The sequence below is a fragment of the Hyaena hyaena genome, unplaced genomic scaffold, assembly GCF_003009895.1.
Source record: "Hyaena hyaena isolate Hyena2069 unplaced genomic scaffold, ASM300989v1 scaffold_28, whole genome shotgun sequence".
NCBI classification, from domain to species: domain Eukaryota; kingdom Metazoa; phylum Chordata; class Mammalia; order Carnivora; family Hyaenidae; genus Hyaena; species Hyaena hyaena.
In genome coordinates this window covers 3,933,396-3,952,248 of record NW_024080660.1, presented here as the reverse complement: position 1 = coordinate 3,952,248, position 18,853 = coordinate 3,933,396, and the positions used below count along the sequence as shown (strand labels likewise).

The 18,853-nt window shown below is 54.8% G+C and overlaps 1 protein-coding gene across 1 annotated transcript; it reads left to right on the top strand.

The window, feature by feature from the left end:
* The first annotated feature begins 6,587 nt into the window (after nt 1-6,587).
* Nucleotides 6,588-17,648, top strand: REN (renin). The gene is made up of 10 exons (XM_039227604.1): nt 6,588-6,685; nt 10,648-10,798; nt 11,359-11,482; nt 12,065-12,183; nt 13,090-13,286; nt 14,938-14,946; nt 15,492-15,611; nt 15,974-16,118; nt 16,414-16,512; nt 17,298-17,648. Exons 1-10 carry the CDS (start codon nt 6,588-6,590, stop codon nt 17,457-17,459), a joined length of 1,224 nt encoding a protein of 407 aa, XP_039083535.1. The 3' UTR covers nt 17,460-17,648.
* Nucleotides 17,649-18,853: the final 1,205 nt, after the last annotated feature.

The following is an 18,853-nucleotide window of genomic DNA, read 5'->3' as shown; positions in this document are numbered from 1 at the left end:
TGGGGCAAGGTGGGATTTGAGGCCATTTTTAGAGAAACCCTGGGCACCCCTTGTCTCCTGAGAGATAGCAGCCTCCGAAAGCCCCAACCCCACCGCACACACCCGGCCGTGGGATCCGACCAGAGGGCCAGGCTCCGGCTGGATTTATGCTTCCCTTGACTGGTTCTCACGTCCGGGGTCTGCCCCACTGGGAAAGGGCAGGTGCAACACAACCCTTCCCTCGACCTCCGCCAGCCCCACGACCCTTGACCCCCAGGTGACGCAGCCTGGGCCCTAGACGTAGGATCCGTCGGAGCCTCTGTGAGAAAAAGTGGGTTAATGGGGCCTCAGGAGATAGCCTGATAAGGGGCCCACCGCTCTCCTCTCCATCCCACGGCCCGGGGCCCTGCCCAGCCCCAGGTCAGAGAGGAGAGACTCTCGTAATTCCACCTCCCTCCGCATTATTCCGACAGTGGAAATGGTACAGTAACAGGTCAGGCCACCTGGCAGGGACGGGAGACACGTGGAATGCTAGAAAACCAGTGCTGACCGTCCCAGGGGTGAAGCATGCCCCCCCCCCCCAGGGCGCTCACTCTTGGGCAGTGCCAGGCGCTAGACCTTTCTTCCTTGGAACGGAACTAAACCTGATTCTTTCCCCGCCACCGCTCCCGGGGCCTCAGGGCCGCACCGTGAGGCCACACAGTCAGGTCTGGCTCTGCTTCCCTCAGGAAAGCCTGCAAGGGCCTTAAGACCTCCTGGGGCTTCTCTCCCGCCTCAGCCTCTGTGCCTGGTGAGCCCTCCAGGGACCTTCAGGTGTCCCTTTCAGGATCCTTGCTCCTTCTGACTCCAGACCCCGAACCATCCTGCCTGGTCTCTGGTCTCAGGCTCTCAGGGCCTAGGAGTTAAGAAGGGGGTGCTGAGGGCAGCCTCAAAAAGGGCAAGGAACAGCCACCACCCCCCCCCCCCCAAGCCTTTGAGCTGCAGTGACCAGGAGAAACCAGAGAGGAGACTATTTCTGGGCTTTGTCACCCTCTCGGAAGTTTATTTTCTTGCCTCTCCTGGGCCTCCTGCACCACAGTTTCACAGAAGTCAGGAGTCTCTCTCCTGCTGAGGTTATTCACACCCCTGTGTCCCACAGGGGATACTGCTGCAGGCAGGAGACCGGGGTGTGCGTGGGGAGGGTGCTGGGTTGGAGAGTGCACGGGGCCACAGGGCACCCAGACCTGTGGGCTGGAAGCCCTTGCTCCTGCCTTTGCCACAGAAGATTCTGGTCAACCTAGAGTATACTTGAAGCCCCTGGTGCTCTGTGCAGAGGGTCTACACTGCAGCTGGGGACTGGGCTTCAAAGAGCTCCCACCCCTACAGAAGTAACCGTTGCGGGGTGGAGGGGAGGGCTGTACTCCTTACTGTGCAGCCACAGCTCAGCACCCCCTCTTTTGAATCTCGTGGCTCTGCCAGTCCCGTCTGACCCCCACGGCCACACAGAGGAGCCAGGAGTCACAGGCAGAGTGCTCAGCTCTCAGCTCATCCTTCCCCAAGCTCTCTGAAGCCCCAGCTTCCTCATCTGAGCAATGGGTACGGGAGCACCCACTTCCCAAGGCTGCAAGAGAATACAGTCTATCTGCATTCACAGTCCTTCACGGAGCAGGTAGATGCTCAGTAAACAGTGCTGCTGCTCCCCGCATTCAGAGGCCACCCACAGGGCTGACCCCATCTCCCCACTTGCTCTTTCCCTGCTCCTGCTCTAGGGAAGGGGGGAGGGAGGGGGTGGTCAGTCACCTGCAAGGGCCAGGACAAGTCACAAGCTTGTCAGGGTCCTGGGCAGAGGGAAAGAAGACAACTTCACTCTCCAGTCACTCTCCTGAGGTTCCTGGCAGACCCTTGGGCAACAGAAGGCCTCAAGGTGGGGAGAAGTGAGGTTCTGGGGCAGGGCACCCCACACCTTGATGGCTGGGTGGACCCCCATGTATCACAGGATATGGAGATGCAGGGCCCCACTCTGCCATCACGCACCAGCTGTGAACTAGGACCCATTACGTACCCTCCCAGGTCTTGGCTTCGTCCTGTGTTAGAGGGGTACCGGTCCCCTCGCCTCCCAGGGCCGTGGACATTGGGAGAAGACCCTTCTCCCTCCAGGCACTTGCCTTCCGCCCGGGACCTTTCCCTCCCACTCACTCAACTGTTGTCACTACTGGTCACGTAGGTCCCGCCCCCTCACTTATCAAAGACTTTGGCTTCTGGCTTACAGCCTTCCGGTACCCTGTGCCCTCTGCAGTCTTTCTGGATGACATCACCATCCACGCAGACGGTGACCCGGCCAGCACCCTGGCCTCTCCGCTCCTTGAGTGCCCTCCATCCAGTGGCCTCACCCCCACATCCTGCCCTGGTGTTGCCTTCGCCTATTAGTGCTCTACCTTGACAATGACTCTCTCAAACCTCCCACTCCTGACCAGCTCTTTGCCTGCCGGCTCTAGGCTTCAACTGTTCCCGCCCCCACAGCCCTTTCTCAGCTCACGGTCCTCTGCTGCCTTCCTGTTCGCCCACCCTGTTCTGCCCTGACTTCTTCCCCACACCCACCTTCTAGGCCACAGTCTGTCATTCAATAACATTTTTGTTGGGACCCTACATCCCATTGTCCCTCCTCTTCGATCACCACGTGTGGCACCACTCCAGCCCTGGTGAAGCCGGTCACACAGTGTCCTGTCCGCACCGAGCAGCCAAGCACCGTGGCGGTGGCGGGGAGGCAGAGGAGAGGGCACACTGGCTTCCTACGTGTGATCTCCAGCCAGTAAATGGGAGGACCCAGAAAACCCCTTAGTTCCCCTGGCCAGCGTCTTCCCACTTTCCATAACTATCTCACACCTTCTCTATTTCCCTCATGCCTCCGAACCCAGCCCCAGCCCCAGATCTCAGCAGCGGTCCTTGCCCCCCGACTTGTCTGAGAGGAGAACAGTCACCAGACAGAAAGTGGCTGTGAACGTGTCCTGCCTTCCTGTCTTCGTGACTCGCACCTCCTCCTGATCGAACTGCTGTGATTATCCCTCCTCTCCACTGAGTCCTTTCCAGGCCTTTACACATATTCAGTTCCCTCCCACCATCAGAGAGGCGGGAGGGAGAGGGGCAGGGCGGAAGAGGAGACGAAGACCCCTCACTTTGTCTTCGCTCGCCTCCAGCCATCACCTCCTCCTCCTCCTCCTCTGGCTTCTCAGAATGGCTGGCTGTGCTACACCGCCTTCATCTCCCTTCTTCCCGTCATTGTTCCGCACTCCCTGTCTGGATTCCCATCCGTCCCCATCACCCAGACAGCTCCCACTGACAGCACTGATGGCCGCGTGTCTACATTTTAACCCATGTCCTGCCTGAGCTCGGAGCAGCGCCCGCCTTTGCTCTCTCTCGCTCTGTCACCACTCTTCTCCTTGGGCTTCAGGGCCACCTGCTGTCTTCCCCCTGCCTCTCTGTCCCCTTCCTTTGTGGTCTCCTGTACAGGCTGTTTCTCCACCACTGGCCCCATGAAAGCTGGAGTCTGGGGCTTCCTTGCTCTCTACCTTCCCCCCGGCTAATTTTATTCATATCTGTGACATTAATGACCAATGGCAAATGACACATGAATCTTTCACCCAGGTCCATATGTGCAGCTGCCATTTCATGTCACACCTGGGATAGTTCTTTTACCTTTATTCCCCGCCCCCTCTACACATAGGGACCCCACACTCAGCAGGTCTTCAAATTCATGGTCTCCCCAGACCTCTTTCCCTTCTGGAATCCTGATTCTCTTCCACTGCGCCTTCAGTATCACCAGGCATCCGGAAGCCTCTCTCTCTTTCACTCCCCAGATCTCATCCATCACCTAATTTTATTTCCTAAAATTTTCTCAAGTCCATCCAATCTTTTCTGTCTCTACCATGCCCACCTCCCCTAATCCCCACTGGTTCTGGTGCTCTGGCTTCCTAACTGGCATACGCCACATGATTCTGGACCCTTCGGAAGTCCTTGCCACGCCACACTGTAGCCGCAACGTCGTGGCAAAACACATCTAATTACACCATTATTCCCTTCTTAGCCTGTTCACGCGTGTGCTCTTAAACACACTCGCTGTGTAAACACAGCATGGAGTTCAAGGACTGTCATGGTTTGACACTCAAGTCATGTAATGAATTCTAGGACATACTGCCTAAGCTTATAGGCCGACTCCATGTTATTGTCAGTGTGATCCTAGGCACAGTACTTTCTGAATCCTCCTGTCTCTCAGTCTCCTCATCTGTAAAATGGAATAATAATGGTACCACCTCATGCGGGTGTTTTGAGAGTTAAATGCATTAAGCATTTAGAATGGCACCTGACACATAATAAACATTCGGTAAGTGTTAGCTCTTATTATCTCTGCTTCCCATCTCCTCTCTCACTCCACTTCCTCTGGTCTCTGTCTAGCCACACTGCCTTCTTTTGGCCCTTATTTCTTTTGGCCCTTATTCTCATCATGCTGCCCCTCTCCACAGGGCCTTTGCACATGCTGCTCCCATGGGGACTCTATTTCTTTCTCTCTTCAGCTATTCATTGCCTGCCTATGTAGCCTTCAGATCACAACCCAAGTATCATTGCTTTGGAGATGTCTTCCTGGAGCTCCCTGACTGTTCTGGTCATCATTGTTATTGTACATCTATGTTGTGATGATAATCTATTTCTCCTACAGACTTTGCATCCACAGGAGCAGGAATGGTATTTATTTTTTGTCACCTTTGTTAATCTCAGCATCTAGGAAAATGTCTGCCAAATAGTAAATGCTCGATGAACCCTGTCTAATGAATGAAGAACACCAGGGTCTGCTGGAATGCTTAATAAACATTCTTCCAATCTGCCAAGACAGATTTCCCCACTCTGAGGGGTTCTGAAACGTTTTCCCCGGGGGTCCTTGGGCTCATTCACTTAAGCATCCAACTTCGGCTCAGGTCATGATCTCACAGTTTGTGGGTTCCAGCCCCACGCTGGGCTCTGTGCTGACAGCTCAGAGCCTGGAGGCTGCTTCAGATTCTTATCGCCCTCATTTTCTGCCCTTCCCCCCCCAAAAAATCAATAAATATTAAAAAAAAATTTTGTAAGTTTTCCCCTGCCCTCAGATACTGCTCACTGCTGACCACAGTGCCTGAAAAATTCTCCAATAAGTTTTACACCAGGAAACACCAAACCCTCCCACCATATGGTAAGGGTGTTATAATCTCAGAGGTCCAAGCATAGCCATTAGCCAACACATTGGCATCAGAGATTTTAGCTTCTCGAAGTCTTCACTGCTTGCAGCTGGTGCAGAGGGCAGCACTCTCAAGGCAAAGAAGAGAATGCTAGAGTGTCTGGCACCTACCACCTGCTGCGTGCTGCAGACTTAGAGACTGAGCCCCAAAGAGGCGGAGGGGTCCGACATCACTGAGCAGGTTCGTGGTAGAAGCGAGACCAGAACCCAGGGGTCCCAGACAACTAGACCCGAGGTAGTTGCCTCGTTCATTCAGTTGATAAGGGCGAAGCACCACTTTGGGCAAGAGACAGATGCACGTTTGTGAGGTAACTCTCTCTGATACGGAACAGCTGAGGTCTGTGATCTCCTGGAAGGGATCGTATCGCACCGTGGGGAGCCCATAGCAGAAGGCAGGCAGTTCTGGGCTGAATCAGGACCTGCTTCATGGAGCAGGCAGGGATATTTGAAATGGGCCTGAAGCACGGGCAAGGAAAAGCCAGGAGGGGGCATCCTCAGCTGAGTAAATAGCCCCCTCCTGGGATTTAGGACCCAGGCGTGTGTATGGAGAGCTGTGTCGGGTTGTTTGTAGGGTGCAAGGAAAGGGGAAGGTGGCAGAGACGGGCCCAGGAGGGATCAGGGTCAAGCAGAAAGGGAAGGAGGAGTGGGAGGGCCAGCTGCCCCTTACTCCCCAGGGCTCCCACCCACATGAGGTGAACTGAGGGGGGCACACACCCCTTTCCCCAGCTCCCTGCTTCCAGAGGCCCAATACAAGGCGCTTCTCCCCCATCCCTTCCACAGCTGCTGCTAACACAGGCTTGGAGGGAAGCAGCATGGAGGCCCCTGGGTCTGGCTCTGTCACGAACAAGCCAGGAGGAGTCACTCGTGTTCTAGAAGGATACTGAGACACAAAGTGGAAGAAGCCAGTCAGGGACACGGCCGAGGTTAATAGAGAGGATGGAGCTTGAAAGGCATGGAGGGTGGAGTCTCGCGGGGAGGTTGGAAACCTAGGTTTTCTGTGCCCGTCTCAGCCCTGACCGTGAGCCGGAACACTGCTGTTTCTCATCAGCCTCTGCCCCGTCGGGGGGTCGCAGGGCCAGGCCGAGAGGGGGCTGCTGGCGTCACTGGGCACAGCATTGCTTTCCCACAGCCCTCCTTCCCCCTGGCTCCTGGGCTCCGAGTCGAAACCTGGTCACCCTTCACCCATCTAGCTCCGTGCTGTCGGGGGGATTTATTACCGGCCGCCCTCCAAGTGCCCCCAGATAATAAATCAGGGCAGAGCAAAATCCCCACCATCTCACATGTGGAGCGCATAAAAGGAGAAGGGCTCTTGAGAAGCCACAAGGCTTCTGCGGATCCCAGAGAGAGCCAAGCACCCAGGCGAAGCATGGACCCGGGGAGCAGAACGCCTCGCTGGGGCCTCCTGCTGGTGCTCTGTGGCTCCTGCACCTTCGGTCTCCCGGCGGACGCCGGCGCCTTCAGACGGTAACTCGGGCTGGGGGTGGGGCGCGGGGGTTCCCACCTTCCTAACACCCCTGGCTTTCAGATATGGGATGTCATCCAGTCCTCACGACCAGCTGGGCAGAGAGGTGGCTCGCCCCATGTCATAGGCCAGTAGTGGCACACTACCCGAGCAGCCCGAAAGCCACGTCATTTGATCCCTGCCCAGAGCTCTTGCTCCCTGCACAGATCACCAGGGAGGCACTCAGGTGATTAAGCCCCGCCCCTTGTTCTCACGGAGCTCGCAGTCTAATTATTAAGAAGGGGTGGGATGGCTAAGCCTACGGAGGAAGAACAATGTAGTGATTAAATACAAGCCTTCTAGAGCTGAATTGTCTTGGTGTAAAGCTTGCTCCACGAGCAGGACCGACCAGCTGGGAAAGCACGGGCAAGTGACTTAACCCCTCCAGGTCTCAGTTTACCATTTTTCAAGCAGGGATAATAACGGCACCTACCTCACAGATCTGCTTTGAAGCCTGAATAAGAAATTGAACAGCGAGCCCTCAGCGTGATGCCAGTGGGCTAGAAACACCCAGCTGTTGCTCGTCCTACGGGGCAGATTGTTAGAAACGTGGAAAGAAAGGCGTAAGGCAGCCTGAAGGCAGGAGGAGGGAGGCCTCCTAACACCCACACCGGTGCCAGGCCCTGTGGGAACTGGCTCATTAAGTTCGCTGGGTTCACGACGACGGCTGCAGAAGGGAAGAAGCAGGAGAGAGGGTCTGTAGAGGAAAGAGTTGCAGTGTGGGGAGGGCAGGTGGTGGGGCGGGAAGACCTCAAGGTTAGAGGGCAGGACTTCCTTCTTGTTTTTTAAAGATTTTATTTTAATTTTTTTAATGTTTATTTTTGAGAGAGAGAGAGAGAGAAAGAGAGAGCTCGAGCAGGGGAGGGGTCAGAGAGAGAGACCTAGAATCTGAAGCAGGCTCCAGGCTGTGAGCACAGAGCCTGACGTGGGACTTGAACTCAAGAACTGCAAGATCGTGATCTGAGCCAAAGTCGGACGCTTAACCGACTGAGCCAGGTGCCCCTAAAGATTTTATTTTCAAGTAATCCCTACACCCAGCATGGGGCTCGAACTCACAACCCCAAGATCAAGAGTCACACGCTCCACCGACTGAGGCAGCCAGGTACCCCTAAGAGGGCAGATTTTAACAGTCCTAGTTGCTAAGCCTGTAAAACGTCTAGGTTTTCACAAGATCTTTCCACATATCTCCTCTCAAGTACTCCTAACAACCCAGCAGTCCCGTTTTACAGGTGAAGACACAGAGGCTCAGGGAGGTCACATGTAAGAGGCTAGGCCTCAACATACACTGGGCCTTTTGTTTCCGAAGCCTTTTCACCTGCTCCCAAGCTCCCAGAGACTAACTCTTAGGATAGGGATGTGGGGTGAGAGACTGGGTGCCTGCATGCAGCCCCACCTCCAAAATAAAGGTGGAATTGAGGTAAAAACATTCTCCCTTGTTCTCTTTAAAAAGCGAAGAAGAGGGGCACCTGGCTGGCTCAGTCAGTTGAGTGTCTGACTCTTGATTTCAGCTCATTTCATGGTCTCCCAGTTGGTGAGTTCAAGCCCTATGTCGGGCTCTGTGCTGACAGTGCGGAGCCTGTTTGGGATTCTCCCTCTCCCTTTGCCTCTCCTTCCCCCCCCCCCCCGCCCCCACTTAAGCCCATGCTCAAAAAAACAAAATAAATAAAAAGAGGAGAACGGGATTGGGCCAGGAGTGGAGAAAGAGACTTTTGAAACACAACATTTTCCGCCTGCTATTTGTACAATGTCCTGCGAAGGACTTTGGGACATCTGAACACAGGACCCCATTCTCAAGGTGCTTTCGTTGCCTTCTGCACACGCTCTTTACTGAGCAGTGGGCAGCTTGTTTAATCTGCACAGTGGTTCTCTGAGGCAGGTACTGCTGCTTAGTCCATCTTTACTAAGGAGCTAATGCGGGCTCACAAAAGGCCCAGAGAAGTTGGGTAGGTTGATCAGAATTCCACAGTAAGAAGGGGTTTAGGCTAATGTGCCCACAGCAGCTCTGTCCTCACCTCCGGACAGCACCTCCTCCTTGAGCATTAGGCTGCTCAGTGCTGGCTGCGAGCACCCAGGGCACAACGGAGCAGGTGCCCAAGCAGAGGTCGGGCTGCTGTGAACTGGAGTTCCTGAGGCAGGCTTCCTGGAGGTGGGGATGCATGCCTGGCTTAGAAGAATGAAGAACTGGGGACGAGGAAGGGACTTTCTGAAAAGAGAGTAATGGTAAAAGTAAGTAAAATGGTAAAAGGGTCCAGAGCAGAGGCTGTTTAGAGTAAATAGTGCCAAATGCACCCTCTTTGGGATCAAGCCTTCTCTGCACTTCTGTTTTCCCATCTGTAGAATGGGAGTAATAAAATCACCCACCCCCGGGGATGGCTAAGAAGAAGATGATAATTGTGAAGCTACTTTGTGAACAGTAAACTGTGACCCAACTGTGACAAGTCCTTTCCATTGATGTGACGCTGGTTGGCAGGAAAGCTGCATTTGTGTCCAAGAGTGCCAGGTGTGAGGAGGAAAGGGCGCTACAGGTAGACCAGCAGCTAGAAAAGGCAGGGTCTCCATAAATTGGGCTGTAATCCCAGAACCCCCCTGGCCAACAGCTGGGGACATCTCCCCTCAGGCTTTGGCAAAGAGGCTTCCCGTAGGGGCCCTGGGGACACTCTGTGGGAAACGGCACCAGACACACTGCTGTGAATCACTTCTGAGTCTCCATCATTTCTGCATCATTGCAACCCTGTGAGCCTCTGCTTCCTCATCATAATTTTTTTTAACATTTATTTATTTTTGAGAGAGAGTATGAGAGGGCCAGAGAAAGAGAGAGAGAGAGACAGGATCCAAAGCAGGCTCCAAACTCTGAGCTGTCAGCACAGAGCCTGATGTGGGGCTCGAACTCCTGACTTGAATGTGAGATCATGGCCTAAGCCAAAGTCAGATGCTTAACCAGCTGAGCCACCCAGTCTGCTTCCTCATCTTTAAGTGAGGATAAGGATGGCTGGTCTGTGGTCAGCATGAGGGCTACATGGAAGGCATGTTTGAAACTCACCAGGTGGCCCCCTCAGTATGCTTTACCGCCCCCCCCCGCCATTACCCCCACCCCCTTGCCCCAGCCCCAGGGTCTTTAAATTCTGCCTCCCAAAGCTGATAGGCAGGTGCCAGAGAAAGGAGCTGAAGGACTGGCACTCAGGCTCAAGAAGTCCCACTTTGCCAAGGGCAGGGGGCACAGTTACTCAGGAAATGCCGGCCGCTCTCCCCACCCCACCCGTTCGGTCCCAAGGTTCCAGCCCACAGCCCTGGCTGGGTCTCTACCCTGGCGGGGGATCCTGAAGCCCCTGCAGGCAGCTGTGGGCGTCTGCTGCCACCTGCAGGCCTCACGCGGCACTGCCCGGGCCTGTCCAGCCTTGAGGGGAGCATCCAGCCTTCACTGCTGCGTTTCCTCCTCTGTCTCCTCGCCTGCTGGAGCTCCTTGAAGGCAGTGATTATTATTTTTTTAAGTTTATTTATTTTGAGGGGGAGAGGCACAAAGAGAGAGGGAGGGAGAGAATCCCAAGGGCTCATGGTGACCTGAGCTGAACTCAGAGGAGTCAGAAGCTTAACAGACTGAGCCACCCAGGCACTCTATCGATGATCTGTATCTTCCTATCTCTAGAATTTACTGGAGTGCAGGCACAGAGTAGGTGTTCAACATGTAATTATGGAAGGAAGGAAGGGCCTTGTAGTGATAAGATCAAAATTAGACCACAGAAGGAAGTGAGGATTATTTAAAACCAGTGCAGTTGACTCAAGGAGGCTTGCCAATTCTCCTTGAGAGGCCGTAGGGCACAAGAGAGATCCTCAGGTGTAGGCTAGGTTAGGGAGAGTTGTACCAGAAGTTTTGGGGGAGGGGGAATACAGAACTCTTCTGGTTTTTTCTTCCTTCACTGTGGGCCAGGATCTTCCTCAAGAAGATGCCCTCCATCCGGGAAAGCCTGAAGGAGCGAGGCGTGGGTGTGGCCAGGCTTGGTGCTGAGTGGACCGGCTTCACCAAGAGGCTCTCCTCTGACAACAGTACCGTCCCTGTGGTCCTCACCAACTACCTGGATGTGAGTGCCCGGCTCAGGCCTCCCTCTTCTGTCTCCTCTCTCTCTCTCTCTCTCTCTCTCTCTCTGTCTGGGGCCCAAGGCTTTCTTTGCTCTTTCCATGCTGCCCAGGACTGAATTGCTGAGACACACAAAGCGCTCTATAAAATGCCCATTTCAGAGCTAGAAATGTTGGGACACAGAGGGTGGAAAGGAGCCCAGAGGCGGGTTTAGGGTTGGGACTCAGGAATCCAGGTCCTGGGCCTCAAGGAAGGTGGGGGTATGTGACGTCAGATGCGGGTTTCTGTGACCGGGCTCCACACAGCGTGACTGCTTATTGTGTTAGCAGCCCTTCGAGGGGCGGGGCATCTTCTTGCTTCATTTGCAGTAGTTTTATTTTGCCCTATTGTCTCACTTCCAGGGAAGTCCTAAGACAGTGCTAAGTGTCCCACCCTGGCCCTGCTGGAAAATGGAAACCCAGGGTGGCTGTGTGATCTACCTAATCTCACCCCAAGCGCCCCAGGGGGTACCCGGCAAAGCCCCAGGCTTCCCTGCCCCTCCACCTGCCTCTTTCACCCCTACAGACCCAGTACTATGGTGAGATCGGCATTGGCACCCCACCCCAGACCTTCAAAGTCATCTTTGACACAGGCTCAGCCAACCTCTGGGTGCCCTCCACCAAGTGCAGCCCTCTCTACACAGCATGTGGTGAGCCCCCCTCTCCACGTGGCCTGCGGGACCTCTCCCCAGGCCCCCTGCCGTGCTTGGCCAGTCCTGCCTCACACGCTTTGGTGCTTCTGCTCCTATTGCCCCTGAGAGGAGAGACGAAAATGCCCCCCATTTTCCTGAATCGGCCACCAAGGTAAAATAGCACCGCTAGACGTCCCCAGCTCACCCGGAAGTCCACTTCTGGCCTCTCCTGAGATTGGGAGAGGACCAAATTCTCAGACCCGCCTCAGGCTCTCAGGGTCTTCCACCCCTTTCCTTAGTCAAGTAAGCTCTCCTTGAGAGCTTCCTGGAACCAGAATCTTTTCCTCATCCTGGTACTAGAAATTACTTTGAAATGCTTGATTTAAGACAAAATTCTCAGAGATATGGGCACATGACAGGGGCCCAGGAAACACAGTCCTTGACTGATGAAACTCATTTTTAAGCCTCCCACCTGAGGGCCACCCCCGCCCCTTCACAGAAGTCCTCAACCACAGGGGGCCATGCCCAAAAGGCACCTGCCTCCCAGCTCCCTGGCCAGGGCCTCTCTTGGACCAACTTGAGTCTATGTCCTTCTGCCAGAGATTCACAGCCTCTATGACTCCTCGGAATCCTCCAGCTACATGGAGAATGGGACGGCATTCACCATCCGCTACGGATCTGGGAAGGTCAAAGGTTTCCTGAGCCAGGATGAGGTGACTGTAAGTGGGAGTGCCCCAGGACATCTGACGTCTGCCCTTCGGGTCCCCAGACCGCTCCTGCTACCGGAGGGCCCATACTTGGGGAGGGTGCAGTTCAGCCCACCTTGGAGCCTTGGCAATTGAGGAGCACCTTTGCTGGAGAGCAGTGCCTGGGACAGAGCAGGCCTGAGCTCCCAACTCCACACTGGGTGATGAATGGAAGCTTTTATGTGGAACTCACGTGAGAGCTTATATGGAGCCCCACAGCCTTCAGTCAGCCTACCTGCCTGAGGTTGCCCAGCTCTGGCTGGGCCCTTCACAAGACCCCAAACTAAAATCAGGGTCAGAGTAAGGGTCAGCGTCAGGGTCAGCAGTACTAGTGCCATGATGGCCAGAGTTAGTTTTGGGGTCAGGCAGAGGTTCTAAAGGTGATAGTTGAGGTTAGAGTTTAGGATTAAGGTCTGGGCTTGGTTTTCTCTTCCATTTGGCTTGCATCAGACTCTTTCCGTTCCCCAGAAGGGAATTCTGGGAATGGAATTTCTCTAGCCCATGCTCTAGGTTATGGGAAGGGTACACATGGAACATGAGAGGCCCGTTGTCTGGGAAACCAGGGGAGGAAGTCTGGCTGGGCTGGGGGAATCCTTCACCATAGTGGGGGTGAGGAGCTGAGACCCAGTCCTGCCAGTGTGGAAGTTGGGCCCCTGGGGAGGGGGTATGGGAGCTCCTGGCACCTTCTCAGCCTCTCCCCTTTCCAGGTCCTGGGCAACCCCACAGCCTGCATGTGTATTAGAAGAGAAGATATGTGTGGAGGATTGATAAAATGGTCTTATCCCCAATTTCTCTACCCTGGGGGATGTGGGTCCTAGACTAGACCCTGGCCAGGGGGTGGGCAGTAGGCTTGGCCTCCTCTGGTCCTTCCTCCCACAGGTGGGCGGAATCACAGTGACACAGACGTTTGGAGAGGTCACAGAGCTGCCCCTGATACCCTTCATGCTGGCCAAGTTTGATGGGGTTCTGGGCATGGGCTTCCCTGCACAGGCTGTTGGCGGGGTTACCCCTGTCTTTGACCACATCCTCTCCCAGGGGGTGCTAAAGGAGGAGGTCTTCTCCGTCTACTACAGCAGGTGAGGCTGGGGCTGGGGCTGCAGGGCTGGGGGAGGGAGTCAGGAGAGCTGGGAGAGCAGGAGGGGACTTGGACTGGCATGTTTCTGTGTTCATGATTAGGTAGTATTCCATCCATATGTTGAGCTCCACTGTCCAATATGAAAGTCACTCCTTAAGTTTAAATGAATTAAAATGTAATAAAATGTAATTCTTCAGTCACACTAGCCCCATTTCAAGTGCTCGCAGCCACAGTGACTATGGCTACACATTGGATAGTAGATAACTGAACATCTCCATCATTGCAGAGAGTCCTATTTGCACCCTCTAGAACAAGAGATTTGAAAATGTAGGGTGAGGGGTGATGGAATATAAAGCATTATTGTGACCTGGGGACCCTCCCTGTGACCGACCACACAGAAAGCTGACTTCATTCATTCATTCATTCATTTGCTCACCCATTAATGCGACAAATATCGCGTGCTTATGTGCCAAGCACCGTGGGAGGGTCTGGGGTGCAGCCATGAACACAGTGTACAAAAGAGTCCCTGCCCTCACAGAGCCTACAGGCGGGAAGGAAGACCGGAAACATTCTGACATGACAAACAATGACAGGGGGCATAGGGCTGAAGCCCATAGGTGCCTTTCAACTCTAGGCTGAGCTTGTATGCAGTTCGGCCCGCCTGGGGGAAGCCATTGTGAGCAGAGTTGTGATCTGCTCCAACCTGTGAGTTTGGAAAGGCGGTAAGAGCTAGAGGCAAGGGATCCTAAGGGCAGGAACACAGGGCTGGTCGAGGTGAGGGTGGAGGGAGGGTCAAGGTCCGGAGAAATTGCACAGGTAAAATGGAGAAGAACGAAAGAGAGAAAAAGAAAACAGGAAGCATTGAGCAAAGGCCACTGGGCCGGTCTCCTCGGTCTCCTCGGGAAGAGCTGTGGTAGAGGAGGGAGCAGGGCCCCATGACAAACAGTTGAGAGGTAGATGTGGGTGTCGGGAAGTGCAGGGCAGATGTAGAGTGCCCTGAGAGATTCCACAGGAAAGGGAATGTCAGGAGGGGTACAGGGGGAGATGCAGAGGGAAGTAGAGAAAAGAAGGGTGGGTGTTTTAAAATGCTAGAGGAGGCATGAGCCTGCTTGCATGTGGAGGAGGAAGCCAATGGAAAGCGAGAGACTGAAAGTGGAAAATGGAGGAGATAACTGAGGGCACAGGAGCGTGGCAGCCATGGGAGGGAGAAGAATCCAGCAAACGGGAAGAAGGAAGGAACAGGCCGGGGGATGAAATGTTGGCAGAGGGGTAATGGGAGCTTGCGATCGCACATGCGCTTATGTACTGCGTGTGTAAGAGGGCAATTTGTTGCACTGGCCTGCACAGATGTGCACACCTAAACCGCCTGCACACGTATGCTGGGAAACCCAGCCCATGTGTGCACACTGGAAACCAGCCTGAGGGGAGGCCCCACGCTGTGGGAGGTATTGTGCACTGGGAGGAGAGGAAGGTAAGGGAGTCAGTCACCCCACTTGCCCCCTGGGTGACTTCAAGCAAGTGACTTCACCTCTTGGTGAGTCCAGCACCTAAAGGGTAAAAAAGAGCGCATAACACCCACCCTGGGCGATAACAGGCTGGTGAGGCTCACCTGCAACACAGGCCTCCTGTCTGCTGTGTCTCTTTCTCTGCAGAAATTCCAAGTAAGGAGCTGAAACCCTCCCATGTGGCCCTGACCCTCCTAAACACCTGGTCCAGATTCACATAGGCCACCAACCCACTGGCCCAAACTCCTCTCTGCAGGCCCAGGCTCTGCTGGATGCCCAAGATTTCCACCCCTCCTTCCAGCTGGCCCTGGTGCCTCGCCCACCCCTACCCCCACCCAGCAGGTCCCTGAGACCACCCACCCATGCACCTGGACAACCTGCAGCAACTCAAACCCAAGTGAGGGGGGAGGGGCCAATCGTCATCTTGCTCTCCACTCCCTGTCCTGGCACCGGTTCCTTTACCGTGACCTTGCTGGGGATGTTTTTATCGGGTGCAGCAGGACTATCCTGGAATCACCTCTGGTTGAGCTTGGGGAGGGGCAAGAGCAGTGGAGAAGTGTTTCTTTGGCCTCCCAACCTTGCCATCCCTCCGCCTTCCTCTGCCCCCCAACAAGCCCCATACTGGTGCCCAACGTCCCTTGTTGCTGGGGTGCTGGGTCTCAGGGGTAATGGGTCTTCAAGAGCTCTGATCTTTCCTTTAGGAACTCCCACTTGCTCGGAGGAGAGGTGGTGTTGGGGGGCAGCGACCCCCAGTACTACCAAGGGAATTTCCACTATGTGAGCGTCAGCAAGACTGGCTCCTGGCAGATCAAAATGAAAGGGTCAGGAACCCTCAACCCGCCCTGCTCTCCAAAAACGCTGCTGCTGCTGGGGGTGGGGAGGGGCACCGTTACCATCTTGTCCTCTCTCCTAATGCCGTCACTTCTTAAGGCACGGTCAACATTTGCTCTCTGAGTGCTCTGTGCAGGGATGGGGGGCACAGAGGTACAAAAAACAGAGGGGAGAGGGGCTATGGAGAGGAGGCAGCGGGTTACCAGGCCATGTGCTGAGGGAGGGGACCTTTCTTCCTCCAGGGCATCACTGGACCCCCAGCATGGCCTCCTGTCACCTGCCTCAGGGAAGCTTGGTGGCCTGGCGGTGTCTCATTAGTCTCCTGTCTGACTCTCTGACTGGCCTCCCTCAGGGTGTCTGTGAGGTCGGCCACCTTGGTGTGTGAGGAGGGCTGCATGGTGGTGGTGGATACTGGCGCATCCTACATCTCAGGTCCCACCAGCTCCCTGAGGCTGCTCATGGAGACCTTGGGGGCCAAGGAGCTGAGCACGAATGAAGTAAGAAGCTGGCGGATGTGCGGGCCACCAGAGGCTGGGGAAGAATCACCTGGTCCAGGCCCCCAAATTACGGCAGGAAGCATGAGGTCCCAAACAGGGCCACTTTGGGCCTTCCCCTCCTCACTTCTCCCTCTTGCCACGTGTGGCTTGGTCCCTAGGGAAGGGTGGGCCATGTGCCCAGCCCTCTCCAGCAGAGGGTCCCAGCCACAGGCACAGGGCTGTGTCTGCTGGGGGGTGGGGGGTGGGGGCGGACTTTCCACACTCAACTCAAGGGCTCCCTTTACGTTCCCACCAGTATGTCGTGAACTGCAAGCAGGTGCCTACACTCCCTGACATCTCCTTCCACCTTGGAGGCAGAGCCTACACGCTTACCAGCAGGGACTATGTGTTACAGGTGAGGCTCCAGGCACCCCCTCAACGACAGGGAGGAAGGGGGGCAGGGGCTCTCTAAAAGGGACAAGTCCCCATGCACAGATCACATGCTCGATCGGTGCTTCTCAAACTTAGCTACAATTAGAGTCACCTGGAAGTTTTTTAAAGCTATTTTTTATTTAAATTCAAGCTAGTTAAGATACAGTGTAGTCTTGGCTTCAGTAGGACCCTGTGATTCACATATGGCACCCAGTGCTCCTCCAGAAAAGTGCCCTCCTTAATGCCCCTCACCCATTTAACCCATCCCCCCACCCACTGAGTCACCTGGAAACTTTAAAAATCCCAGTAACACGCCACATCCCATACCAATTAAATCAGAACCTCTAGAGGGTGGCACCTGGATATCCGTGTCTTCAAAACTCCCCCCGTGATTCCAATCTGCAGCCAGGTTTGGCTCATGCTCCTGTCTCCATCTTCTCAGCAAACACCCCCAGTAATGCTGTGCTCCTATACTCTTATGCCCCTCTTATACTCCACAGACTTAGGGCAGTTAAGTAACTTGCCTATGATGGGAAGTTCTGCCAGGCTGTAAGTTCTGGAAGGTAGCGCTGTGCATTGTTTGCCCAGTGTCTAGCTCCGTACCTGTATCCCAGAGGATGTATGATGGGTTGAAAGGCCAGCGGAGGCCCAGAGTGGATGGGGGGTGGAAGGGGATGTCACTGAGGATGGCTGTGCAGTCAGGCAAGGCCAAGGGAGGAGAACAGTAATGTGCCAGGCAGTAGGGGAAACTGTCTTGCTTCCTGCCAGGACCCCTATGGGAATGATGACCTGTGCACTCTGGCCCTCCATGGTCTGGACGTCCCACCGCCCACTGGGCCTGTCTGGGTCCTGGGCGCCAGTTTCATCCGAAAATTCTACACGGAGTTTGATCGCCGTAACAATCGCATTGGCTTTGCCTTGGCCCGCTGAGGCCCTCTGCTGTCCCCGTGGCCTCGCCTTCAGCCCTAGCCCGGAGCTAGAGCACTCTCTTGGATACTCCCTCGCCTGTGCTCTCACACAAGGACATGGGGTGTAGAGCTCTCCCAGACGCCCACCCTGCTTCCAGCACCAGCTCTTCCCCGCTTCGAGAACAAATGGAATAAAGACTTCATGTTCACAGCCTCATTGCACCTGGATTCACTGGGGTCTGAAACAAGAGGCACAGCCAGGTATTCTGTGCAGACAGGAATGTGACACCAAATGACAGACTACCCACTCACCTGTGTGCACAGGCTCCTGTGGGCAGGGGTGATGCCATTCATCCCCACTCAAGTGGAGTTATTTGCACACAGTGGTTTGCTCCCTCCAGCCCCTGCAGGACCAGAGCTGATGCTGTGCTAGTAGCTCATGGGTCAGAAAGACGCCCCTAGCTGGTAGAAGCCAGCCTCGAGCTCAGGCTCCACCCTGCCTCTCATGCACTGCAAACCACCCAACCCCCGAGACATGTCGCTATTTACACCTTCAGTCTAAGACAGCATCACCTGGAACTATATCCGATATTCCCTTTTTAAATGTTTCATTTATTGGGGGGAGGGGCAGAGAGAGGGAGACAGAATCTGAAGCAGGTTCCAGGCTCTGAGTTGTCAGCACAGAGCCCAACGCAGGGCTCGAACCCACCAACCGTGAGATCATGACCCAAGGCAAAGTTGGACGCTTAACCCACTGAGCCACCCAGGCGCCCTGAGACTCTTCTTTTTACATACGGGGAAACTGAGGCCCAGAGAATGGAAGGCATTTATCCAAGATGGCTTGTTGGAATGTGAAAAGATTAGAACCCAGCCTGTTTACGTCAGGTTCCGGGGGCTCCCCACCTTATCCCATGCAGGTATACTTCCCCAGGAACAGAGCAGCATACACCCTGGCAAAGGGCCATGTGCACAAGCACACAGCCCACACATTGTTGTCCCCCTGCCCCCAGACATGGGACTCAACAAGGCTGAAGTCTTCTCCCACCCTTATTCTTTGGGCTACCAGGTTGGGGAATGAGGGCACCGACCTGAGGTCATGAATGGTTCACCCCTCTTTTGACCAAAAAAAAAAAAAAGTGAAGCACTGAATGGCCCAGCAGGCGGTGGCAAATGTCATACCTCTAGAATCGCAACCTCTCTTTGTGTGGGACCCTAGGGCTCCTCCAGGGCAGATTCTGGAAGGTGGGAGCTGTCTGCAATGTCCCTGTGCAAAGCCAAGAGCATGAGACTGTGTTCAGCGCCCTGGAGCTGAGCCTTGGACCCCCTCCCCCATTCTCTGAATTCTCCTGCCTGCCTGGCTTTATTTCCTTACTGCAGAAAGGCGGAGTTGGAGTCTGTGTCCTTTCCAATTGGCCA

Excerpts from the sequence above, each read along its gene's own strand:
- REN (XM_039227604.1), top strand. The coding sequence starts at position 6,588 with ATGGACCCGGGGAGCAGAACGCCTCGCTGGGGCCTCCTGCTGGTGCTC. Across the intron at positions 10,799-11,358 it reads TCCTCACCAACTACCTGGAT|ACCCAGTACTATGGTGAGAT; the intron begins GTGAGTGCCCGG and ends TCACCCCTACAG. Across the intron at positions 16,513-17,297 it reads GCAGGGACTATGTGTTACAG|GACCCCTATGGGAATGATGA; the intron begins GTGAGGCTCCAG and ends GCTTCCTGCCAG.